Here is a 22,182-nt window from a genome sequence, read left to right on the forward strand (position 1 = left end):
TTTTTATTTTTATTTTTTATTTTATTTTATTTTATTTTTCTGTAATCGGATGAATCCTCCTATCGAGTATCATGTGGACACATATAGTATAGAGCCGTCTTCGGTATGCGCATAGAGTGAGATCCACTATCGACCGTTGACGAATTGAAAGGAGTTCATGAGGAGCGGAATCCCTCAAAGAAATTAGCGAATTACACCTTATTGGATACGCGATTTATGTACGAGGCCATCATTTGATACTTAGAAAAGATGTTGATATTACAAAGTTTCATATATAACAACGTAGATACAGACAGGGAAATAAGAATACAAATGGTAGTGCAACTGCCGGGAGAAAAAGAGAATTAACAGGCAGGCATGTTTGGGAATAAAAATGTTAGTAACAAAACCCATCCCCGCCTCCTCTAAAGATAAATCGCTCGGTTGTACACATCGGGAGGGCAGAGATTGATATTTCAGTGCTACCCAGGAATCCAACCAAAGTGCGACAATATGGTCAGGCCCTCAAGGACGAATCCGAACGAGGAATTATTAGAAGATAATTCAAAAGAACCCCAAAAAATATTCGACTTCCTTGGCGGAAGTATCCGCAGGGGTAAGAGCCTGCATGAAGGAGAGAAATGTTCGCTTTCGGAGAGTAAAGTGCTAGCCGGCAGTCGACATTGTCAGATGTTTCGTTTGTTGGTCATAATTCGTCCCACCTACATGCATGGAGTAAGACGTATTTATTATCCACGCACGCGATCAAGGGCCATATCGTCGGTGTCATCTGGCCGGCAGATTTACAGATTCTTCTTGTCCTCTTCTTCGTGTAGGTATTGGCGATCATCATCGCCTTCAACCTCCTTCACGAGGGTTTCCATCTCTTGGACCTGTCGCTTCCACTCTTCCTCTCCCATCTTAGTTTCACGGCGGAATAGCTCATCGTTTGGCTTACGATAGCTGCTACCGAGTCTATCCCAGAGGGTAGTAAATTGGCCATAGTTGTAGTTGAAATATAGGTGATGCATGGTGTGGCAGGCGGCCCCGTTGATGACTGGATTGTTGCTCGCGTATTCACCATCGTGGATGAGAATAGTCCAGACGTTGATTGCCATGAAGAGGAATACGTATGCGAATTTCTGCAGCGGGAAGATGAATGGGAAGATGTGATACGGCAAGCTTTGCGCCCAGCCGTCGACCGGATGGAAAGCATGCGAAGCAAACGGGGTTGGCATGATCCACTTGTGGTGTGGCTTGTGCAGGCGCTTGTAAACGAGCGGATGGTGCAAGCCGCGGTGGATCCAGTAGATCAGGCCATCGGTGAACATGAAGAAGAGGGGAAATTGAAGGATATTGTACAGCTGGAAGGGCGCCTCGGCGAAAGTATCGTATATCTTTCCGTAACCCCGCACTTCTGCAAGGAAAAAGGGTACAGTCAATATCGCCATGACGGGCAACGCTCTAGAGGTTTGTGCAATTTCTTGCCGAATCTGATTTTTGAGATATTTTGGATGATTGACGGTTGTTTTATCGAAAACTAGAACGTAAGAAAGAGTCGCAAAAATGAAATATACGGCAAGACCGAAGACCCTATGTGTCACATCATCAGTAAACAAGAACCAGGATCGAGTGCCGCAATCCAACAAAGAATTCGTACCAAGTGATGATGAAAAGAGAGAAGCCCTGTCTGTACACATTGTCTCGCTGTAGCGCGCTCATATACGCGTATTTCGACGGCTCCAGATACAAGTATTGCGAGGCGGGACGATAAAAGAAACCACCAGCAGCTGACGCGGTTTTATTTAGGCCATCGGGGATCTGCGAATAGGCCAGCGGAACTAGCTGCGATGCTGGTGCGGCCAGAGCGTAGAGATAATCAAATAAAAATGTATCGAGAACCTCAAGCACGACGTCCATGGCTAGAGATGTCCGTGATAATTCTTTCGTGAACTCACAAGTGGTGGTTCATAGATCCAACTGATAAAGGGAGCGACAAGGTACCGATTCTGGGTCAGGACGATCGATTCGCACCCGCAGCCGGCTAAAAAGGAATAAGTATGAGAGATTGCCGAGAAATTGAGTATCTCGGGGGCGTCGTCGTGATGCTGGAGGAGGAGTAGAGAATGATGAGCCAGGCAAAAGGAGTTCCAGTGGCTTTTTAATAATATTATTTTCCAATCCGTGACAATCTGATAAGCTCGCTCGCGACTCCACCGCCGGCGCACGCCAAAAGAGAATGACCTTTTTGGGTTTAGCACGGGTAATCAGACGAGGCCGGGAAGTTCGCTGCCGTTAACTCCGGTCGGTACTTCGTATTACGTGCTTAGTCAGGGGCTTAGCAGGGATCCCGTCCTTATCTGATCGCCGCGTCGTCTTCCTCGCTGGCACAGTTACGCAGGCCGCTGGACCTGGGACTACGCGGTCATTGCAGTTGATATGCTTTTGAGCTGCTTTGACGGGGTAATTGAACCTGTAAGAATAACCAAGTCCTGTAGTCTACTGCTCTTTTCAACGGAGTCATCGGATCCTGATCCTGGGTTTGCGTTTGATCCAACGCTATCCCTGTTTTACCGGGTTAACCCCATGAGTCGATAACCACTCCGCATATTGTCCATTCTCCCAGACTGCCCGCATGAGCTCCGCCATTTCGGTTACGTATATGGATGCAGTGAGTCTTGATAGAATTCACCGGCCCTTGAATTCACCCCATGGTTTGACGCCCCAAAGAGATGTGACGTACTCCGTCCTCCGTAACTCGTTCCGGCTTTCCCCACCTAGAGTCTAGGGCCCAATTTTGCTACAAATAAATACGAAGGCGAGAGGAGTCTTCGGGCTTTTCTTCTACCCCTCTCACCATCATGTGGAAAAGCTTTCAATGCTGCTTCAATTCGCCTCCATTCCTTGGGTGTCCAAGTACTTGACCCTCGCTTCAAACAGGTCCGATTGCTCTCTCATTGGTTGCAAACAAACGACCCCAGCTTGTCTCGGCATGCTTAACTCAACCTCAAGACTCACGAGTCGAACTGGGTTGAATGCAGCAAATTGCGCGCTTATACGGAGTACTCTATCATTAAAACAGCAGAGTTAAGATATCTAACTGTGCTGCTAACTCTTGAGCTCGTTATTACAAAAGTTTCAGCATGAGATTACGCTAAAAATCCTCTTCCCTACTTGGACTTAGATGTAACATTCCTACAATTTACTTGTTGAAGTGAGCTGTATTTTTTGACACCAAATCTTCCTTGCCTTTGTTTTCCTCGATTCATAGACCTTTCTGAATGAAGGTAAAGTGGGGAACTAATGAGAAGAGACTTTAATATCAAATGGAACTGGGACTTCCATTCCATCTTCCTGCTTCCCTGGGCAGTGCTACAGGGCTGTGTTCACCTCTGAAATATATTGAAAATACATAAAAAAATGGCTGCCCCTCGTCGCTCTGCTCGTCTAGCCCAAAGGCCACAAGCTGGGAAGTCCTCTACCCGCGTGGACCCTTGTGCCTTTACCTCGCGTGCTTGTATGAGCCTTGCCTCCGCGTGGGGTAGGGCTAACGCGTACTAGAACCTTCTGCTGCCGGCTCGCAGTCTCACCTCTCTTCCCCTCACGGCTCCTCCTCCCAGTTACCGTCCCTCGAGAGGACACTGACCCCTTCCCCCTTCGTTGCGGAGTTGTTTGGGCCTTCGGTGGGTGACCTTGAAGGAGCTGACAAGAAGAATACATAGCAGCACAGCTCCCACGAAGACCTTCTCCGATAGCTCTGGCTCCAGGACCAGCAGCCCAAAACGTCCAGGTCTCGTCAGGTTCAGGTGTCGCTATCGGCACATTCTAATTCCCAAGTCTTCGGGAAGCTAACATGCTGCGCCCCAGAGAGCAATGAAGATACCCCATCATGAGTAGAAAGTCATGGCAATGCACTTCAGAGCATGTAGATGCTGGGGATTCAAGCAGCAGCTACTGCAGACGATCGAGAGCATCAGCACATATTCAGAATTAGAATTGATTTGAATTCTAGAGCAGCTAGGTCATGGCTTTAGCAACAAGAAGACCACTATTTATCTATACTATGATAACCATGCAAAGCCTATGACTTCAGAGTTTGGTCTACAGACCAGAATGCTGAACACAAGAACTGACAGAACATTGGTGCTATCAAGTCTAATGATAGTACTTATATTTGATTTCACTTAACTAATATATCTTCCAGACCAGAGAATATGCTTAGCATCTACAAATTATCAAATTCAAGCACCAGCTAATGATTCCATTAGTCACTATCGTGACTAATTTTACTTCCATAAGTTTGCATGCATTACTGGGATTATGAAGTACGTCCCCGTCAATTTACAGCAAGAACAGTGAAAGACTACTGGCTCAATAGTTAGTCCACAGCTATTGTGTTGGTGAGGAGACAAACTTCAAAAATTCGATGCAACAGTCATCAATCGAGTCAATGGTGAATACAATACGTACTACCATCACCGGCGTTTGATAGGTGGCCAAGAAAAGTATGGATGGCTACACACTATGTACTGCAGCATTGGCTAACAGCTTATGCAATTATCCTAGTGCCCCTAGCGACTGTATCAAATGGTTTTTTTACATTCTTTCAGTGGCACGACAGGTGCTAGCCATCTCTACGTGTCAAATTCCTCCATAGCATGTGCTCCCTGGTTTTCGCTAGATTCATTGTTGTATTGGCAGCATCTGGGTTTGGCAACACTGGGTCGAAGCTAGAAGACCGCCTTAAATTGTGTCTTCTCCTGCGGGCTCAATATTGACTTTACTGTTGAGCAAGCATCGAATCTGGCATGGAAAACTAAGCCCTTCGTATTAGGAATTCGACACCATTATATCATGATTCAATCTACAAAAGCAACTACAGGCGAATCGCAGCTTATGCTATGCCGAAACTTTTCCATACTTTCTTATAATGATTGAAAAAGGATCCTTTTGGATATCATACCTTCGAATTCTGATCTTTTCGATTGAACCGTATATTCTTCAAACGACCACAGCTTGAAGGAAATCATTCAAGCCTGCAATTTCTATCCAACTAGCTATCCCTGAGGGTTCCTTAATACATGGCAGACATCAAAATTACTTAGAGCAATATTATTTTTGGTAGAAAATGGATTTCTCTGTCGCTCTTCTGAAGTTAAAATAACTAGTACCGAAGATTCGATGACACTCTTTGACAGCTATACCATGTCTTATTATTATTATTATTATTATCTGTTCTGAAGATATCATAGATGCGCCAAATCTAAGCGCATGATCATTGTGATCCTTGGAGATGGACCTATTCGACTGGTTGTAAGAAGCCTAGCCGCTAGCTAGCAGTTGTGGAGAGCAGAGAGGCTGATGTCGGGAATATTCTCTACCAGCATTGTGCCCTGTTTGTTTCCCAGCCCATCTTGACAGGCCCTGCTCTAGAAAGGGCAGAGGGTCAGAGGCCGGCATTAACTGCGCTGGTGATAAGAAATGTTGTCTTCTGATTCTGGTATGCATCTGTCAAGACCACCTTGACGGAAGCAATGACAAGCAAATTGGGCAAGCTTGCCAAAAAAATCTTGTGGGATATCAAGAAGAATGGCATGAAATCTCGGGGCTTCTGTTGTTGTTAATGTTGGATCTGATGAATTCGATCAAGATATTCTTAATATCTTAATACTCTTGCGAGTCTTCGGGCTGAACAAAAGAGCCCACAGAATATATATTCTGCTCTCTCGAGGTAAGCTTATACAAACAATACTAGATAATAGAAACATGTATCCTAATACATGTGCCTAGAAAACTGATGGAAATCTAGAACTTCGCAAGGGGTTAAAATCAAAGGGTTCAACTCTGATTGTAAATAACGGCATGCTATACACATAGCATATAGGGTAACGCTGATACTGTGCTTGAATTAACCATCAGATTCAGCTGACATTTGTCGTCTGGTCTTGAAGGCAACCGTGGAGTCCACTATTCGGACAGCCTCACAAATCTCCGTATGGGAAGCCAACACACTCGAGAGCACAATATTGGGGATTCTTCTGATGATCGTATCCTTCCTATACCGCTAATCTTGAAACCACCTGGGGCGCTGCTCGCCCGTCTTGCTCATTTTGCGGCTGCATGCACATATCTTTACATAAAAGTTTCATACATTTTGAGTTTCTCCAACACAACACACCAACCTTTTTTGCAGGGCTAGGTGATTGCACACGGCACAAGCTTCCTGTAGCAGCTACTTCAAACTTATCATTGCAATAGGGACCGATATCCTGACGGAACTCGCAAAACACGACTTCGAATCGGGGTCTTACGCTGCGTTAGCTAGATATAACTTGATATGCGCCAAAATGCATCCTTCGCAGCGCGCCGGAATTCTCGGACAACCTAATCCTATCGTTATAAGTTCCATAAAGCCTAAAGACGTGTTGATAGGGTAATAGATGATTATTTCAACAGGCGAATCTTCAAGGAGTACCTTCGGCTAGAAGACCGGCATAGTGTATCCAATAGATAGCGAAACAAAGGGGAGAGATCGTCAATTTGAGAAGAGGGCACATGCATATTTAAAAGATTGAATTTCTATGGGGGGAGATAGTATGGTGGCGATGCAGTTCTCTAGATGGAAAAGCACAGTTTTTTATCTCGCGCCGGCTGCGCAAGTAGATCTGAATATGTACCGTACGTTTCATTCACGAATAGATTTCTTTCTTTAGGAAAAGTTGTAGATGATTCACATTGCTGTTCACTGAATCGTAAGTAGCACAGATATATGAAGTAGGTATGTACATACCTCACATAGCCTAGTCTGTCTCCTTGCTCTCTCCAGAGTGCCATTGGAGAGCCGACTGAGACAAAAGTGGAATGCAAACTGAACAAACGACCCACGTTTTTTTGACGAATTGAGCCTGCGCCACGGACGGGGCAGATGGAGAGGCTAATTTAGCGTAGAAGTCTAAATGGCGCGGCAAGCGTGATTATATAAGCCACCCCAGGCGGCGGAAGGCGAAAAGAACCTTCAGCACGGCGCTTGGCAGCAGTACACGGCCAGTTCATCGCTTCTTCCACTGAACTTGTTTATCTTTGGCTTTTGGTTTCCCCGTTCCATCAACCAGGGTACCATAGGGTCCATCACAACCTCTGTCACGGGTGTATCAGAAGGACCTCGTCTGTTGCGAACTTTGTCTCCCTTTTTCACCATCTTTTTCCTGTCTTCCATCATTCCCGCTCCTCTCTCTCTTCCCCTTCACGTTTCCCATCATAGCTCCCCATCACCAATATTAACTTGACCGTGCTAGGGGTGGCTCATTCACAGATTTTTGTCTCTCTCTATTTCATCTTGAGTTGAAGGCGTGTGGCTAGTTCACCGCATGAGCCCACCTCGCTTTGTGCGCCAATTTCAGCCTCAAGAGTTGGTCAGTGCTCACCCCTCGCTCACTTTCAGACTTCAATCCCGACAACAACAACAACATCACTCCATCAATCCATCATCCTTGAGTGGTCCCAATGCTGCACTTTCATTCTGGATAATATTAATCCTATATGTAATTGATATCTAACAGTTATTAACATTGATCTTGCTTTTCTTTTTTGTTTTTTTAGTTTTGAGCGCGCGTATTTGATATCGCCAACGTGACACCATTTCGACCCTGTCCTTCCTCGCCAGTGTCCCCAACACCTGACACCTCTCACCCCTCCATAGACCGAATATGTACAATCGAGCGATGGTTCCGGCGCCGAATCCGCGTCTTACAGAGCTCTTTGACCAGCTGCGTCAAGAGTATGAGAATCAATCTCGGAGCCATGGAGAATGCGAGCACCAATGTACGCAGACCCGCGAAGCACATCAGCCATATACCTTTTTCAGATCCCGTTGTGAACCCAGGATTGCAGTAATGGATGAGCATGGCTTTTTGGCGCATTCGCTCTACTACCATACTGCTATGGGACACAACATGGTTGAAATTTTCTGGTACACTTGACTGACTCTGCGCATTAGTGACCGGGCAGCTGCAAGAGATGGAAATGATTCGCCAGAGAGTAACCCAGCTGGAGCAGGCGCATATTGATATGAAACAAAAGTAGGTTGTTCTAAAGCAGACTCTAAACGGCATATCATTCGCTTTGAATCCTGGCTGATGTCTTCTTCTCTTTTTTTCTCTCTGGTCTAAACAGATACGAGGCCGAGATCCGCGGTCTACGAATGGAACTAGAGTCCCGTGGTATCCATCTCCCTCCTTCACACGTTGGTGGACCTCCAACCCACGGCGGGCTCTCCCAGGCGCCGCCGCCTGCCTTAGGCCACGGCCCTAGCAATCTGTTTGGTGGGATCATTGCAAATCAAGGCGGTGGGCCACCTGCTCTAGCTCCTCCACCTCCTCAGGACCAACAGCAACCACCCCAACACTCCCTGCAACCCCCGGCCTCCGGCGCACAAGGACCACCCCAACCACAACAGGGCGCGTTTGGAGGCTATCAGCCGAATTCTGCGGTGAACGGTACTTATTTCCAGAGAATGCCTATGTGACTTCTTGGGTCTTCTTATCGCGCTGATTCTGATCATTGTTTTCATGAACTGCAGGTTATGGACCGCCTCCACCCGCTCCAACCTCTTCCCCTGGCCCTGGAAAAGGACGCGCGAACCGAGCTCCTCCTGGACCGGCCACTCCCCAGCAGAATCAGCCGGTTGCTTATGCTGATCCCAGAGAATCTCCACAGATTCCACAGCCCACTCCTGGACAGCCAATTCCCTACCGTGTCGGAAACGCCCTCGGGGAATTGGAACCCGACAAGCTCCCTCCAACCCAAAAGAAAGAAGGCACTGATTGGTACGCGGTGTTCAATCCTGAGATTCCTCGTGTGCTGGATGTCGAGCTGGTACACACCTTGTCCCACAACAGTGTTGTTTGCTGCGTCAAATTCAGTTCCGATGGGAAATACGTCGCAACAGGTTGCAATCGGTCTGCTCAAATTTTCGACGTTGCATCTGGTCAATTGGTTACGACATTGCAAGATGATACTGCGAACAAAGAGGGTGATCTTTACATTCGAAGTGTTTGCTTCAGTCCGGACGGAAAATTCCTGGCTACCGGTGCTGAAGATAGGCAAATCAGGGTATGGAGAATTGAATTTGGTATCTCATTGTTTTGTGAACTCCGCTTATCATAATGTTTTTTTTAATGCAGGTATGGGATATCGCGAACCGGAAAATCAGACATATTTTTGCCGGCCACGAAAACGATATCTACTCTCTCGACTACTCTCGCAATGGTCGATATATTGCGTCCGGCAGTGGTGACAAGACCGTGCGAATGTGGGACGTTTACGATGGAAAGCAGGAGCTCATACTGAGCATCGAGGATGGAGTCACAACGGTTGCTATTTCTCCCGATGGCCGATACGTTGCTGCCGGCTCTCTTGATAGGAGTGTCAGAGTGTGGGATACCACAACTGGATACCTCGTAGAGCGACTAGAAAGCCCGGATGGACATCGAGACAGCGTCTACTCAGTTGCATTCGCACCCAACGGACGAGACCTCGTTAGCGGCAGTTTAGACAAGACCATTAAGATGTGGGAGCTGACTCCCCCTCGCGGTATCATGGCCGGCAGCGGTCCAAAAGGTGGCAAGTGTGTTCGTACATTTGAAGGACATAAGGTAGGTGTCATACGGGATACCCTTTCTTGGCAAACGGAAGATCTCCTTATACTTACACTCATTCAAACAGGACTTTGTTCTGAGCGTTTGTTTCACACCAGATGGACACTGGGTTCTCAGTGGCTCTAAGGACAGAGGCGTGCAGTTTTGGGATGTTATGACTGGCCATGCTCAAATGATGCTCCAAGGACACAGAAACTCCGGTATGCGCTCTCCCGACCTTATATGGCTGTCCTGTGGCTGATATACTCTCTAGTCATCTCCGTTGCGCCAAGTCCAACAGGCCAGCTCTTCGCGACAGGAAGTGGTGACTGTCGCGCGAAAATCTGGAGGTGAGCTACCTTTTAGCCTTCCTTTTCTACCTCTCTTTATCTTCCGTGTATCTCTTGTTGTTTCCAATCCTAACAGCATCATTTCTGCAGTTATGGTCCTTGGGGTCGTCGGTAAACAAATCAGACCTCATGGATTCAGTCACGTCTTCTTCCCAAATGTTTTTTTGAGATAAACTTGAAAGGAAGTTGGATTTTTATGACCTTTGTATTCATATCCTTGTTACTTTGCCGATCCTTGGCCTTGTTTCCCAGTCGCAGCCCAAATGTGCCTATGAACAATGATAACTTGCTTTGGTATGGTTAAAACAAAACAAAGATGAGCACGGATGGGGGGACTGTATGTATGGCGAATGATGGAGGTGAATAATGGGCTTTTACTAGCTTTCTCTTTTATTGCTTTATGTGTATGTTCTGGACGCATACACACCTTTCTTTTCTTGTCTTGGAACTATTACTTGAGTGTTTTCGTCTCTTTGTATGCACCAGGTACTGTCCCTTTTTTCAGTTTACATGGGCTGTCCATTGTGTGTTCAATAATTCTTATGCTGCTGTCCTTCAAATCTTTCCAGTGTCCATTCAACCATAGTCACTTTTCTTTGTTTGGTGATAATGTGCCTTCTGGAGGACCAGGGAAAATTGTTTATGAGGTTGGTCTTTGAGAAATAATAGTAGATGAACCGAGTGTGCTTCATGCTGCGTTTCAAGCATGCTCTCTTCACTATTTCACCCTAATCTACTCTGTATTACGTAGCATATTCGAATAGATAAGCATTGCCATAACAGCAAATCCCTGTTTAAGCTATTACTTGATATGAAAACTGCACCAAGTTAATCCATCTGCTCCTTGATGAGCTTGAAATAACCACCGAATGCCAAGCCTGCTCCTTTGGGTCCGGCTGTACAATTTATCTCCTGTGGTCATCTCCCACCCGTAAATATCGACATAATTCCCGACAGCTCGATCACACATTAGGCCATCCGCCCAAATTTGGCTCTACACAAAGGGGAGAGTTTGATAAATGCGCAACAGTGGGCAAGGAAAGGGATTGCGTCTATTTCCAACCAATCGTTGCAACCGCCATGCTCATGTCTGACGCCTAAGGGTAAAAAAACCCCGCCCTCTGGAAGAAGAAAAAAAAAAAGGAATTGCCCTTTTTTGAAAAGGGTGAATGTTGATAAGAGTGAGATTCGAACTCACGCAGGGTTTCCCCTACCAGGACCTTAACCTGGCGCCTTGGACCGCTCGGCCATCTTACCGGTGATGGAGAGGTAGTTCCACTCGCGGGCATAAAGTGCTCATTGTGGATGGTCATGATCTAGAGGGGTCGATGTGTCTTCCAAGAGGGTCAATTGCTGGGGCGATATTGCTCACGGGATCCACTCTCTAGAGAAAATTATCATGATGTGCCTTGTGAAGATATACAGGGCAGAATATGGTTATTCTGGGTTCAGGTCAGGATAATGTCGGTTGCCGCCCATGGTGGATACGATGTGCAGAATATGATAAAGCTCGTCCAATGGTGAGAGAGCCTGTACACTCTCTGATCTGTGTTCGCTGCCATGGCCAAGCGGCAATGGAATCCAACACTGCTTGTCGGGTAACTAATTCCCTGTGGAGGAAATCGATCACCCAAACACCCTTACAAAAACCTGCGTTCGCTTGGGCTCACTGCGTCCTAAACTTTTCCGGGCTATTTCATTCTTTTTAAATGATTTGTCTGCTGTGAATCCTCGCTGCTTATGCCCCAATGGACCTGCTCCAGATTGCTTGACTACTCTTTGGCGTATACTGAAATCTGGGAAAAGGCAGTGGGGAATAGACGAGAAAATCCACAAGAGATGATCCCTTTTTGTCTTATTTACATTTGTAAATGTCTGCTGACCCAGGCCTCTGCTCCAGGTTTCTTCAAGGACAATGAAGTCCATATTGGCACACTTTTATGCAACAGGGCACTCTTGCTACAAGAAGCATGAAGTGGTAACCGAGAATTTAAACACTTTTCCAGATCAACAAGGCCAGGTACATGATTGTGGCTATTTCTCCCTTTCAGTAACTATTCATACTACAATATCCCCCATCAAGTACTGACAGGCTGATTCTAAGTATTGATTTTGTGTTCAGATTTACATTGCGTAGGTATCGCCAATTCGCCGCTCACCAGCTTATTATTGTGTTCTTTTTTGGAACTCGCTTATTCCACTGATTAGAGCTTCAGAGATACCTATATTTTAGAGTAAATCATGAGATAAACGATAGTTGGCCGGAAAATAAGAGTCGAAGACGACGGGAAAAATCGAGCATGCTCCCGCTATGTGCCCCAGAAGATGTGAAGAGGTGACTTGCCTGTGATAACGGCAGCAGCCCGCGATCAAGTCGATCACCTCTGTAGTAATCCCTGGTGCAATAGTAATACCCAGCCCATAGAGCAGAGCAGTCGTCTTTCACCGCGGGATTCCACGTTATGAAGTACCACACGCTCAGCCATCCAAACTTTTCGGCAATGAAAAGCAGCAAGAGTCGCCTGGTTCGGCCTTGTAGAACTGGATGCACGTATCAACCATTCTTTCCTGGATCAAAGAAGGCGTGGGAACGGGTATCGACAACTCTTCTACATAAATGCAGTACGAATTTACCCGAATGCCACTGCAATCCTCCGTGCTGGGATTCTATGGTTTTGTCAGCATATTTGTCCATGACCAGAAGGCAGGATTCTCACCTACCCTGGCCACAAATTAGTCGTGAGTGAGCTCCCATTGCTCTTCAAAGTATGCACAGGTGAAAATCTCATCTTCAGCAGTACTGTGCCAACCGCAATCTGGCGTCTTCCCGGGTTCACCGGTCCATCAAAGCCCTGTCGTTTCATGACATTATCCCCGCCAAGCGGGGTCGCAATGACTGCGCTGGCAAAAAGTGCGTATAACAAACTGCACATGGTGGCGATTTATCAACATGGAACTTGGATACAAGATCACCACTTGACCCTCGATCCAGAGAGGACAGCACATCTCCCCGCCTTTATTAAAAGTGGAAAGCAAATCGACTCCCAGCTATCTCACATTCCGTTGGATTATAGAAACAGAACGGACCAGCAAATCCACCCCCGCCCACTATGTCTTGTCAAAATCGGACGGAGCATTGGAATACTGAACCAGTCGGCATCGGGAGGTTGCAAGTCTCTCTTCCAAGGGCCAATCACTTCTGGGAGAAGCCATCCTTGACTGTCAGAAATTAGAAGCAACGCTTACCTTGGTGTATGAAGGGGTTTGAAAATGAACAAACACATAGGAAAACAGGGATGTTCACAAACAAAAGAAGCTGAATTTGTGATTGCAATGATCCATACGGAAACTAAAAGGCTTCTGACATCGACCCCCAATCTCTAGTATGGTCATTGAAAGAGGCCCAGAGATATCCCCCAAGCAAATTCCGGTAAAACATTCTCTAGCTTGGTTCTTTTTGACTGATGGAGTATTTCTCTTGAATCTCAGCACAATAAGTCGGGATCTGAGACCTTCTAAGCAATTAGAGTCTCACCGATACATGTATGCAGCCGAGCCCCATTTAGTCTCCTCTTGGGAATGATTCAGGAGCTCATTGATGAGGATAGGTACGGATGAGTCCTTTGCTTCTTACGAAGTATTTAAAGATATGAAGCATAGGCCGACTGGGTGGCGGAAGAAGAGAGAATGTTTTTATAGGTCTCAACTTTTGGCTTTCGAAAGTTGCATCTGGAACCGGGATAGAACCGAATGCAAAGAGAAATAAAAGTCAAGGACGCGAGAAAAGAAGCGATAAAGAAAAACAGAAGGATGATTGCTATAGAGTCCCATCTAGGGGGTCCAACAGTGACAAACAATCAATAGCAGGTACGGAATGATCTGTTCCGGTATCATCCATAAGGGGCCCGCGAATGCGACCACGGTAGGATTATTCCGGTATGTCATTCCTCCACGATAACTGGGTTCAAGATTATGACTGACCTGTTCCTTAGCCAAGGGCGTCTTAAAATTCAATCTTCAAGGGTTTTCTATATGGGTTTTAGGTATTACGGTCAGGAATACCATCTCGGAGCCAAGTTGTTTCCTTTTGGAACTAAAGACCAGGGAGTCTCAAATATAAGGTGTTATGGGACGAAATGGTGAGCTGATCCCCCGCCCCGGGGGGGGGAGGTTATTCTTTCTTGCAAACTGACTTTTAACTGTGCTTGAAGTCCTGACTGGAGTTGCAAAGACGGATACGGTAGAGTCACATCACGGAGCTTAGAGGAAGCTCGTCTCCTTCCGAATCCTTCGCGGACCACAATTAACATTTGCCGTTGGATTGGAAACAGTGCGTGCGCTGATGCGAAGTGCGCCCAATATAACGTTGCACTTCTTACCAACGAATGCGGTGACACGATCCCACGTTATCACGGTCAGTTTCTGCGATGGCTTAAAGCGTCTAGAATACAACGCTTTAATCGCGGTACTGACGGCTTTCAGGATACCGTGACAAGACGAATTGGCATACGGTCAGAAGACATCTAAAGAAGGGGCCAAAATGCGATAACTCTTTATTCGAGCCCGATTCTGGGCCTTGCGCCGAACCTGATTTCGTCCAATGGAGCAACCAAAAACTCTCGTGCAAAGGGCTGCATCGGCCCCAATCACGCGGAGGGAAGCGTCAATACCGTGTCAAGTTGAAAGGTCTCGCGCACTTCCTATCCCCGGCGCGCCCTTACGCCAGCCGGAGCATGTTCTTTCGCAGTGATCGCCATTGGCCATACCAACTGTTTCGCTACTACCGACTTAGAAACCCTCACTGTGTGTTCACTGGTGTTAGTAGCGACAGGATCGACCGTCACAATATCCTAGGTACCCTACCAATTGAAGCCGAAACCGAGCATCTGGTGCCTGTGAGTTTTGGGTCCCGGGATCAATATGTCTGTTAGCTTATTCCACCTTAGCTTTCTTTGCATACCCGGTTTATTGAAGTAGCGAACACAGGTTGGCTTCGAGGCAGTAGGAGAGGATCTAGAGCGACACGAGCACCGCCAGTTGACTCAGCAGCGCTGAAGAATCTTTACTATGGCGCCAACACGCTGCGTGCAGGTCTGAGCCGCGTAGCACGATTCAGTCCGAATTTAAGATCCCCTGTCGATCGTGTATGGGAAGCATTCGGGTCGACGACTAATCGAGAGAATATGGTTATGACGCAAAGGCAAATTAACGCCCAGAAACAGACGGTGTTTGACATTCAAAGGAGATGTAGCGAAAGCCAGTGGCATAGGTGGCTTCGACTGCTCATCGAAGGTGATCGCACTATCACTCAAGAACTATTGGGCAATTTGCGGATGGTAAGTACCTTGAAATTGGTGGTTGGTTTTCCTCATCCCTAGTAAAGAGCATCCTTTTCCTAAGAGAATTAAAATTAACAAACATTACAATGACCCAAGCAGGTACTATCCGTCTTCCGGTACCATCAAATAGGAGATGTTGCGAAACGTACCGAGCGTACTCGGGACATGATTCGAGACCAATATAAGCTCATTGGACGAGAACATCGATCACTGCGACATCTGGCAGATCACTGGAGTGAGTTCTATGATGACTATGTGACCGAGATCGAAGAACAGAGCCGAGACTATCTCATTGATCGCATTAATATGACGCGAGATGCCCTCCGTGGACTCTTGAGCAGGCATCATGTCGCTGTGCGAAGGGCCCTTAACCTGTTGGAGGATGACGTTAAATCGGGAGTCTTGCTACCGAGATAACGACATTGGAAGTACCTGCAAGCTAACCCCAGGACATTAACTTCTCTCCCTGATGCGGTGGTCTGACTGAAAGGTTGCTCAAATCCCCCAAACACCTCGCAAACCAAATTAACGTGAGAAAACTACTTATTTGTGCCCTGCAGATTTCTAATAGCGAACATAGATGGAGTCTGAACGGCAGGTCCAGCCCGCAGTTAGAATTTACCCAATGATTCCTATGAGCCATCGTTCTGTGAATACTAAGCTCTATAACAAATTACAATAGGTCAACATGGTCCTTTAGACCAGTCGAAAGAATGAGAGTCATAAAGTACATCTCCGCTGCCTCTTTGGCTATATATCTGAGATTATTACAGCCTCAGGCTGGGAATAGATCATGCTTAATGGAATCTATCGTCTCCGATTAGTGATAATGCCTCCCGAAGGACCCTTTGGAGAAGCAGTCGTAGGTAATGGAGAGCCATATCGAATGATACTTGGAGACACGAGACGAGAGAAGAATTGCAAGGGCAAAGTTGCTACGGTTGTCGGTGAACCCCTTCAGGGGCCTCCAATGAGGCTCTTGCATCAACATTAAATGCCATAGCTTTGCCTTGCGATCGATTCACAATTAAACCCGCTCAAAGCATGTTTTCGAAGACCGACGGCCGATAACATTTGAAATCTAGGCGACGCGCAAATCCATCACTGGACGTAATCTCGTGACTGTCTCTTAATGCATGTGGGCTCCTGAAGCTTGCCTGCAGAGTATGTGATCCAATCAATCGATGTTTTCCTGTAGCATCATTGACTCTAGCAGTTTATATATGTGGGACAGTCACAACTTTGCCTGCTATAGCGCTGGTCCTGTACATGATGTACAGCGCTGCACGGATTACTGCTTGGTTGACTTAGAAACTGCAGCTGACTGGGCCATGACATTTGTCACAATCAAAGCTATAAATCAAATTACTGACCGGCGAGGACATCCAAAAATAACTTGTCATCCGTTGTGAAGACCTCGGCTCCATCGTTATAGAGCGTTAGGGAACAAATACTTGATAACTAAATTTTTATCTTATGGACGACAAAGCGTATTGCTGGTCGTTGACCGGGTATAAATCAAACCTTTGCATATCGCGCACAACGGCCTATTAAGGAGTACAGTATGTCGTCGTCATAGTAAAATTTTGGACATCGAGAGTGGAAGCAGGACCAGAAGCATACCGCACTCTTTCTCTTGCTCAAAGGTATAAAAGGCAGGGCATAGAGAGAGCCAGCTTGTATACGCACGGGAACTTCAGTGGGATATTGCCGTGTGGAAATACAATCCAATCGTCGAGGCTTTGTGCCCTCCATGAAGTTCCGGTTCAGCATTCCGCGGAGGTGGGATGCGTCAGTCATTATAAGTCTTGGCTCTTCGGGTATTGAACGGTTCGCAGTTGTCTGAGATGCAATTTCCCAAATATGGGATCGTGGAACGTGAAATCTGAGTAGAAAGGCCACCGGATGACTGGGTGGGATAGAAATTAACGGGAACCGCGGCAAAGCAATTCTGTGTCACTGAGAGAACCAAAGGAAAAGATGCCAGAATTCCGCTGATCAGATACAAATTGAAACGGACAAGAGAGGACAAAGAGAGGCAAGAGGCCGTGTTTCAATGCTAAGCTACCCATTCACCATATATGGGTTTTAGAGGTAAAAGCCAAGAAGAGCGATTTTATAAGTAGGCAAAGAATATCGAGAAGACAAATTAGATGTTCTCCGCATGGAGTGCTCAGCATATCGTCCTTTCTCTCATGAAGAGAGCCCAAACTGTTGCGCCTTGAAATTTGTCGCATCGGTGCTTAGTCACTTGCACGATCACACAGTCATGTGTCTCAGAAGCTGCATTAATTTTAGGAAATTTTGAATGGTTTATTTGGAATATTGTCACAAATGACGAAGACGAACGGATCCTTGTGCAATCCTGCAGTCTGCGCTTGCTTTGACTCGATCCTGGAGTGGCTCTTGACACAGAAGGGACAATGCACGACCTCCTCAACTCTGAACATGGTGGCTGCAGGAAAATTGGAACGCGTATGTACAGTACCTTGCAATGTGGGACAAGCTGAGAGAAGGATCATGCAGTGTACTCTGGATCCCGTACGCCCCATGTTCTTCATTATCCAGTAAAGGCAAATCCAGGGTAATCTTTGGTTCGCGGGTTCTTCATGCGCACCAAGGGTCGAGAACCCGATGTGGGTTCTCCCGGGGCAAAATAGTCCTGGGAAATGAAGCGAAGAGAGCTTCAGCCCTTATCTGCCAAAACACCCGGGAAGTTGGCCTTGCTACCTTTAGCTTGCATTTTGGCGGCCGCGTGGTCAAAGTGTCGCTTCCCGGGTAACTAGGATAAAGCCCAAAGGTCCAGGACCAGCCAGCAGGCAGTAATTACCCGGTTTGGTCCCTGTTAACCGACTTGCTGCTAAGAATAACAATTCTCTTCAAATCTCAAACAACAATAACCCACTTGGTGGGCATATCTCGTATGCATGGGGCGACAAGGAACGGCTTTTGTTGCTGTATCCCCTCACGGTATCAAGAGCAGCCAGCAGGGATGAAAATTGTGAAGCTGAATTCGCGATGAGTGGAGGGGCCCTGGGAGAAGCAAGACAGAAAAGCAGGGACCATGGGTTTAAGAAAAGCAGCAAAATTAGAAAACCGAACAAGTTTTTAAAAATAAGCCGGGAAAAGCCCAAAAGAAGAAAATTCGCTCCCACTGTCCAGGAAGCCGGGAACTGGGGAAATGACACGTTTTCCTGCAAAGCTAGGGGGACGTCGGGTTGTTTTGACATGGGCCACGTTGGTAATCTGGCGGTGACGAGAATATGATATGCAAATAATCCTGGATATACTGGAATGCGCTGGTCCATAATCTCCAACTCGGGCTAGTTGTGAAGAAAACTAAAATTCCCGCTCTGTCGGTGAAAGGTGCGGAAGGAGAACGGATTGATTGCCGACGATGGCTTTCGCTGCGCGAAATCAAAGCCCAATCGACGAGAAGAAAGATTTTACTGTCCGAGAATGGAGTCTTTTACGATTTAACCAATTCGTTTCAGAAGCGGGCGATATTTCGTGTCCCTGGGGCAAAAATAAATAAAGGGAAAAGGAAAAAAAAAAAAAAGGAAAAAAAAGAGAGAAAGAAAAAGAAAACAAAATTGGCGCTGCAGCCACCCGTCCGTCGAAGTGCTGGCTTGTGCTATCTTGCGAATCGACACCTGCTTGTCCTCGCTCGGTTAGGAGCGTCCTTAAGAAAACGAACCGGCTCAGGCAACAAGGTTGACTGATCGTGCTCGCTTCATTTTCTGGAGGGGATGATCCTTGAACTAGGCATAACGAAGAAGAGTGTGAGTAAAATGCGATGTGTAGGTTTTTCCACTTGAGGCACTGAACTTTCGTTGAAGCCCGCTGCGGGCGTTCGAAGGGCTTTTCGCCAGCTGATAAACTTGATCGAGAGTATCAATACCATGCTTGCTTTTTGTTTCTGGACCCATCGTCTCGACTGATGAGATCGATAAGATTGACAAATGTTTTAAGCTTTTCTTAGAGGGGAACGGGGTTTGGTCACGCGGGACTCCAAGACAAGTTGCGCTCAGAACTGACTCGATATCAGCGAAACACGCTGCAAAGGATCTCTGTCTGAACTGTGCTTTGTTACATGGTACCCTTGCTTGGCCGACTGCTTCCGCATTTGGCGCTGCCTAATCATCAACAGACAGGGTGTCGAATGACAGCGAAGTAGTATGGGTGATGCGAAGAAAAACTTTGCAGGAGGTTTTCTTCCCCTACAGAGAACCGACCCGTGCTCAGAGCTCGAAACAGGGCTCTATCAGGTTGCGCCAAAACGGCATGAGAGGTCAATTCCCCTGCTTCATGGGTGCCGGCAGCGAAAGCGCTCTGTATCATATGAATGACCCGCTGTGTAACTTGTAGAATGCATCATACATCTCCTGTCGTCGTACTCCGTAATGATTGTCGCAGTTTGAAATTAATTTTTCCCACGATTTCATCCTTTCTGTCTGCCTTATGATGGTTTGATGCGAGAAATAATGATAAGGCGAACTCCGTATTCCACTTTTCTATCCATCGGGCGCTTTGTCTCCGAGGATCACGATAATTTTGATTCCAGGAGCGGCGCTCCGGCTTGCAGACTAAACCCTAAGTATTGATTATGCTTTCGGACTACTAACAATAAAATGTGTCGAGTTCTGTAAGCGATACCGTACCGAGCGTTTGCTCCTCTCTCTTCCCCGCGAGTCCGACGGGCCAAGCTAGCCTCCATAGGAAAAGCTGAAACACTAAGGGCCCATGCTGAGGAGCCTGCAGGTTGCTATTTGAGGGGAACGGGGACCTATCCAGAGACGCCGTTGGGATTATATCATCATTAGTTATGAGGCGAGCACAAGTCACGACACCGCATCGGGAAGAGGATGTTCAAGTTTATCATCGGAAGTAAGGATTTGACTGACCAGGGATGTGTCTGAGTTAAGATCGGTTCTTTCGGGATTATTGAAATACGAAAATGATGGGAAACCCACGAGTCTGGTTGTTTGGCTGGGATCTTAGACTACCCGCTCAAGGCCAACATTTGCTTTTTCCCGTGAGGACTTTTGTTTTTGAGGCTTCCTTTTTTGGGAATCTCCACGCGATCCATGTTCGGGTCTTTCATATTTGCAAACTTGCAGGCTTTGTCGCGTCAGATGAGAGAAAAAGTCTGGCCAAGCACCAGCGAGGATGTTCAACCTCAAAGGCTCACATCACTTGGCTCCCAAGACAATAGTGAGCTTGTAAGACTTTAGGAGTTGATAGCCTGGCTGATGCGAGGACGCTCATTGATCAATATGCTGTGCAAACTCCGGAGGAGACGGAATGGACTGCAGTTCGGGTCCCCTGGGCAGCGACAATGACACGCATCCCGATGCTGTCGGCGATTGAGCCGCAACGCGAGTGGTGATGAATAATAAGGCCTTCGTCTTGGCAGTAAACCAACGTCGACTCTTCTTTTTTCTCAACCGCCTTTTGAGGAATGTGGCGGACGAGCAGCGCATTACCACCGCGGGATCGTCCTTGATAGCTGATGTATCGCAAAACTCTCTTTGCGCTGGGCTGTTGCGGATTGGCCGAGCATGGGATGTGCGGTCCCGGCTGAGGTCCCGGTCTTTGGTCAGTCACGGCATCCTTGCAGCGCCCAGCTCAGACTAACAAGGGTTCAAGTCACACACTTGCACAAGCTGCTGTGAATATTCCTCTCTCCACACAGACCGGATGTCATTCTGCCCTTCCGCGATTGGTCGGGTGCCTCGTGCTCTCCAGGTTTGCCCACACCCAGCTGTGCCCATTTTGCTGGAGGTCTTTTTCGATGATCAGATCAACACGCAATTCTTCACCCAATCGCCGCTGTCGAGTCTGCGGCTAAGACCAATAACTTCCCTCCTGGCGACTATCCCTCAGTTTTCATCCCGTGAACGAGCACCAAGATCGGATCACAAATCTCATCACCACCATCATACCTGTAATCCTGTAATCAACCTTTCCCATTCACCCTGCAAACGCAAAAAAAAAAATAAATTAAAAAAAATTAAAAAATTAAATAAATAAATAAAAAAAAAAAAAAAACAAAGTCAAGTGTCATAATATAGCACTTCTCCATACTCGCTCCTCTATTTCGTCGTCGGCTCGCCCAGATTGACCGTTGTATTAGGTTTAGTGCTCAGTCAGGCACACCGAAATTGTGGTCAAACGGACCCGGCCCCACCACCGAAAACGAACGACGGGCGCGAGCTAATCACGCTCAAGCGTTGACAGGGCAAAAAAGCAATGGTTGGGAACCAAATCCGCGGGAGTTTGAATCAAATGTTCCCAAACCAATTCAAATCTTTCGGGTGAAGAATGCCTCAAAGAGCCTGTTCGCAAGTTTTGGACCATGATCGTTTACCCTGATGTCTCATGGTTTATGTATTTGCCCACGGGTCCTGGCAGAGCCCGCTCTCTGTAGCAGACTGGAAATAAGTCCGTCCATCCCTCCGTCCAGGTACCCGGTCACTTTACGGAGTACATGGCTTCGTATCTGTTGTACCGCATGAGAACGCAATTGTCATTGTGATTGCTGGATACACGCCTCCCCTGGTCGGCCTGGTTGGCCCAAGGGCCCTTTACTCCCCCAAAATAATCACTGTTAGTGGCTTGTTGCTTCATTATCATTGGTGCGTTTGATTCCAGTCCTTTTGGCTTCCGAGCCTTGAACAAGATTGGGTTGTTTGGGCTGCGCAACTCGAACCTTAGCCCACTCCCCAACTGACAAGGGTCACTTTCGCTAAATCACATTAGACCTGGGAGCTCTGTCCTCTCCCCTAAGGAATTGTCATCCTCTGTTGTGTCCCACACTCCATTTTTGGAGATTAAAATTTTTTAATCGGGTCCTTATTATTGGTTACGGACCACAGG

General features: G+C 46.9%; 3 protein-coding genes and 1 non-coding gene across 4 annotated transcripts; 2 read left to right on the top strand and 2 right to left on the bottom strand.

The window, feature by feature from the left end:
* Positions 1-251: 251 nt before the first annotated feature.
* ERG3 (c-5 sterol desaturase) lies at positions 252-2,172 on the bottom strand. Its single transcript, XM_003071134.2, has 2 exons — positions 1,640-2,172; positions 252-1,572 (listed from the first exon to the last, which is right to left on the bottom strand). Exons 1-2 carry the CDS (start codon positions 1,897-1,899, stop codon positions 783-785), a joined length of 1,050 nt encoding a protein of 349 aa, XP_003071180.1. The 5' UTR covers positions 1,900-2,172; the 3' UTR covers positions 252-782.
* Positions 2,173-7,106: 4,934 nt separating this feature from the next.
* TUP1 (general transcription repressor) lies at positions 7,107-10,676 on the top strand. The gene is made up of 9 exons (XM_003071135.2): positions 7,107-7,391; positions 7,579-7,800; positions 7,976-8,057; positions 8,152-8,474; positions 8,558-9,090; positions 9,162-9,632; positions 9,703-9,835; positions 9,889-9,964; positions 10,055-10,676. The coding sequence occupies exons 2-9, from the start codon at positions 7,686-7,688 to the stop codon at positions 10,077-10,079; spliced, it is 1,758 nt and encodes a 585-aa protein (XP_003071181.1). The 5' UTR covers positions 7,107-7,391; positions 7,579-7,685; the 3' UTR covers positions 10,080-10,676.
* Positions 10,677-11,137: 461 nt separating this feature from the next.
* On the bottom strand, positions 11,138-11,221 carry D8B26_000783. Its single transcript has one exon. It is a non-coding gene; the product is annotated as a tRNA-Leu (tRNA).
* Positions 11,222-13,955: 2,734 nt separating this feature from the next.
* Positions 13,956-15,720, top strand: D8B26_000784 (uncharacterized protein; the record flags this gene model as incomplete). Its single annotated transcript, XM_003071137.2, has 5 exons — positions 13,956-14,103; positions 14,176-14,378; positions 14,447-14,859; positions 14,911-15,300; positions 15,403-15,720. Exons 1-5 carry the CDS (start codon positions 13,997-13,999, stop codon positions 15,718-15,720), a joined length of 1,431 nt encoding a protein of 476 aa, XP_003071183.2. The 5' UTR covers positions 13,956-13,996.
* Positions 15,721-22,182: the final 6,462 nt, after the last annotated feature.

This window comes from Coccidioides posadasii, chromosome 1 (genome assembly GCF_018416015.2).
Source record: "Coccidioides posadasii str. Silveira chromosome 1, complete sequence".
NCBI classification, from domain to species: domain Eukaryota; kingdom Fungi; phylum Ascomycota; class Eurotiomycetes; order Onygenales; family Onygenaceae; genus Coccidioides; species Coccidioides posadasii.

What these genes read in the sequence shown, in the direction of transcription:
- ERG3 (XM_003071134.2), bottom strand. Translation starts at nt 1,899, where the DNA reads ATGGACGTCGTGCTTGAGGTTCTCGATACATTTTTATTTGATTATCTC. An exon ending in TCTCTTTTCATCATCACTTG is followed by an intron (nt 1,573 to 1,639) that starts GTACGAATTCTT and finishes TGTGACACATAG; the next exon opens with GGTCTTCGGTCTTGCCGTAT.
- TUP1 (XM_003071135.2), top strand. Translation starts at nt 7,686, where the DNA reads ATGTACAATCGAGCGATGGTTCCGGCGCCGAATCCGCGTCTTACAGAG. An exon ending in TGGAGAATGCGAGCACCAAT is followed by an intron (nt 7,801 to 7,975) that starts GTACGCAGACCC and finishes TCTGCGCATTAG; the next exon opens with TGACCGGGCAGCTGCAAGAG. An exon ending in GCCGAATTCTGCGGTGAACG is followed by an intron (nt 8,475 to 8,557) that starts GTACTTATTTCC and finishes CATGAACTGCAG; the next exon opens with GTTATGGACCGCCTCCACCC.